The 3,000-nt window shown below is 40.1% G+C and overlaps 1 protein-coding gene across 1 annotated transcript; it reads right to left on the bottom strand.

Moving 5' to 3' along the window:
- Nucleotides 1-421: 421 nt before the first annotated feature.
- LOC112459919 lies at nucleotides 422-1,282 on the bottom strand. Its single transcript, XM_025024292.1, has one exon. It carries the CDS (start codon nucleotides 1,280-1,282, stop codon nucleotides 422-424), a length of 861 nt encoding a protein of 286 aa, XP_024880060.1.
- Nucleotides 1,283-3,000: the final 1,718 nt, after the last annotated feature.

The following is a 3,000-nucleotide window of genomic DNA, read 5'->3' as shown; positions in this document are numbered from 1 at the left end:
TGCTCTTGATCTCTTCTAAAATCTCTTTTCATATCGCTAACTATCATCCTTTGTTTTCTAATTTTTTCCTCTAGTTCTAATTCCTTTTTCTTTTGTAATATGTCTTGTTTGATCTTATATTTATCTCCCTGATTTCTTATTTCAAGTTCCTTTTGTTGGATCATCTCCTATATAGTTCTTCTGAATTCCCAATCTTGATTAGCATAATATATTAATTTCAAAATTTAAAAACTATTTAATTTAGAAATTACATCAACTGACCAAAACCATGGTCAAAATTAATAATGTCTCGATGATTGATCCGAAAAAAGTGCTGTGTGAATCCGACAAACCAAGTTGGCTCACAGTTTTTCAATGTTCATATCGAAAAGACGTTATATATTGCCAGTCACGGTCGATTTAAATTACTTTAATTGTTAATTTATATTAATTTCGCTGCTAGGCTTGTAATGATGTCTCGATCTCTGTTCATGCCTACTGGAATATTTATTTCTTCTTCTCTCTGACCTTGTCTTTCTTCCTCTGGAGTATTATTTTCCGATTCTTTCTCTGATGTTTCTTTATCCCATCTTTCTGGTTGTTTTTCCACTTGTTTTAGGGCTATTCCTTTTTTATCTTTTGTAATTTCTTCTCTTCTGTTATCGAATTGTTTATAGTAATTTTCTTGTTTATTCTTCTGTGTCATTAACTTGTCTTTATATGTATTAGTTTTCTTCGTGTATCTATCTTCCCTATCCTCTTCGTATGTTATTAATTTTCTGGATGTCTGTGGATCCTCCCATCTTCCTTCCATCTCCTGTCTTGGTTGTGAAAGTTTTGGCCATTGAGCCGGTGTTTCATATCTATCATATGTTTGTTCTTGTACTTTATCTTGTTTTTTCCCAGCCAGTATTCTTTCTGCTTTCATACAAGATACATTATTAAGTCCCATTGCCAGATTTTTATTTTTATTTTTCTCATATTTTCTGCACATTCTCCATGTAGATATGTGGTTGCCTCCGCAATTTCTGCATTTTGTATCTCTCGTGCAGTTTCCATGTCCCAGATCTCCACATATTATACATCTCTCTTTACTCTTACATAGAGCTTTTATGTGGCCAAATCTGAAACACTTGAAGCATTGTTTGACCGATGCTATGAACGGTCTAACTTTTATTGCTGTTCTACGTCCAAACAGATCTAGACTTTTCCGAACTTTATCGCCCATAAAAGTAATTATTAGATTTCCTGTATCCTCTTCTGTCAGAATCTTCTTTTCTTTATCCCACTTTTTCCTGTACATCTTTCCGATTTTTAGAACGTCATCGTGGTCGTCCATTGACTCCCATAAATCTGGAGTGCTATCTCCTCAGTCTGTGATTACCCCGACAAATTTCGATCCCCTTTGGTCAATTTCTGCCGATAATCCTGTTTCCTTTGTAAGGTTATTGATTCCTTCTAAACAAATATTTGCGTTAGTACAGTTATTAAATTTACAAATAACCGTTGTATGTGATAACATTATGATATCTTTCGGAAATATTTTTTCCCTTGTTGCTATTTTCTAAATTTTAAATCGATTCTTACTTCTTTTTGTCTGTACTTTATCTTTAATCATTCAGTTTAAGTACTAATCTATACGTGATATTGGTCCCTTCTTTGAATTTAACCTGCTTCTGGTTTGCCATTTCAGATGCGTCCAATTCACTGATTCTTTCCAGTACGCCTGCACGATTCATATATTCCTCTTGTGCCGTCCTCTCCATTGCTTTGCTGGAATCTTCCGTGGTCGTGTCTCCTGATTCGTACGTTGAATCTTCCGTGCTGACGTCATCGTTACCTGATTGGCTGTTCCTTTCTTCCCTGTTGTCTATCTTTATAGTAGCCTTTTCTTGCAGAATTTTGGCGCGCTTTTCCTTCGCCATCTATTTTGTCCTACCATCTGCCACTCTCCTTCCTTCTGTGAGAATCCCTGTGTATCCTCTTATCTATTTTCGGTTGAACCATCTTCTGCGGCTCTTTTCCTCTCGTTCACCAACACGCTCGCCTCGACTTCCATCGCTGATCTCTTTGTATCACTCATCGAAAGTCGTTCTCTCGCTTTGCGTGTATCGTCAATTTTTCCGAATTTTTGCTTGACTTTATTCCCCCTTTCACGGGGGGAAATTTTCTTTTTTCCCTTCAACCTGGCTATCCTAAGAGTCGTATATGTCCCTCAGAAGATAGATAGATAGATAGATAGATATATTTATTGACTCCCCTCAGAGTTGCAAGGCGTTTTGAAGGGACGTTCCCAACCCTTTACAACTTTATACATTTTCTTAACCTACCTTAGCCTACCTTAGCCTATCTTACATTTAACCTTACATACTAACTGCCTTGCTTATCTTTACACACACACACACACGCTCGCAAGTTCCCTACCTCTGTGGACTTCCGTTTCCGTTTACAAACTCCTCACTCATCCTCTCCCTTTCATTCACTCCTCTCCTCCCCTACCTCCCACTCCCCTCCGTCATCTCTCTTCCTTACTCTCTCCAATTTCCTCAGCCATCTCTCTTCCTCCCCCTCCTTTCCCAACACTTCCCCCACCGCTTCCTGCCATGATCTTCCTCCCCCCCAATCTGCACACTCTCCCCACACATGTTCCCACGTCTCCTCCCCCCCTCCACACACCCTGCATATTCTTCTCTCTTCCGCCATCCAGTGTTTCACCCCCCTCATTCTACCCCCCAGCCTGTATCTAGCTACCCTCTGCCACCTGGTTTCTCCCCAGTTCTTTTTTAAGTATTCCGGTATCCCCTCCCCTTTTATCATGCCATACCACTTGTTAAATTTTGCCTCCCCTATCTCCTTCCACCTCTCCTCTCTTTGCTTTCTTCTTTCTTTTTTAAGCACGTCCTCCCCCCTCCACATCCCCTCCTCCCTTAGCTCCTCCACCTCCTCTATCCTCCAGCCCCTGCTCTCCGCCGCTTCTTTTCTCTCCTCCTCCCATCCCCCCCTGCTCACCCCTCTTTTCGC

Source organism: Temnothorax curvispinosus, unplaced genomic scaffold, assembly GCF_003070985.1.
Source record: "Temnothorax curvispinosus isolate PA1 unplaced genomic scaffold, ASM307098v1 QBEX01010230.1, whole genome shotgun sequence".
Lineage (NCBI taxonomy): Eukaryota > Metazoa > Arthropoda > Insecta > Hymenoptera > Formicidae > Temnothorax > Temnothorax curvispinosus.
This window is presented reverse-complemented; position numbering and strand designations above follow the sequence as displayed.

Coding starts and splice junctions, on each gene's coding strand:
- LOC112459919 (XM_025024292.1), bottom strand. CDS start 1,282: ATGTACAGGAAAAAGTGGGATAAAGAAAAGAAGATTCTGACAGAAGAG.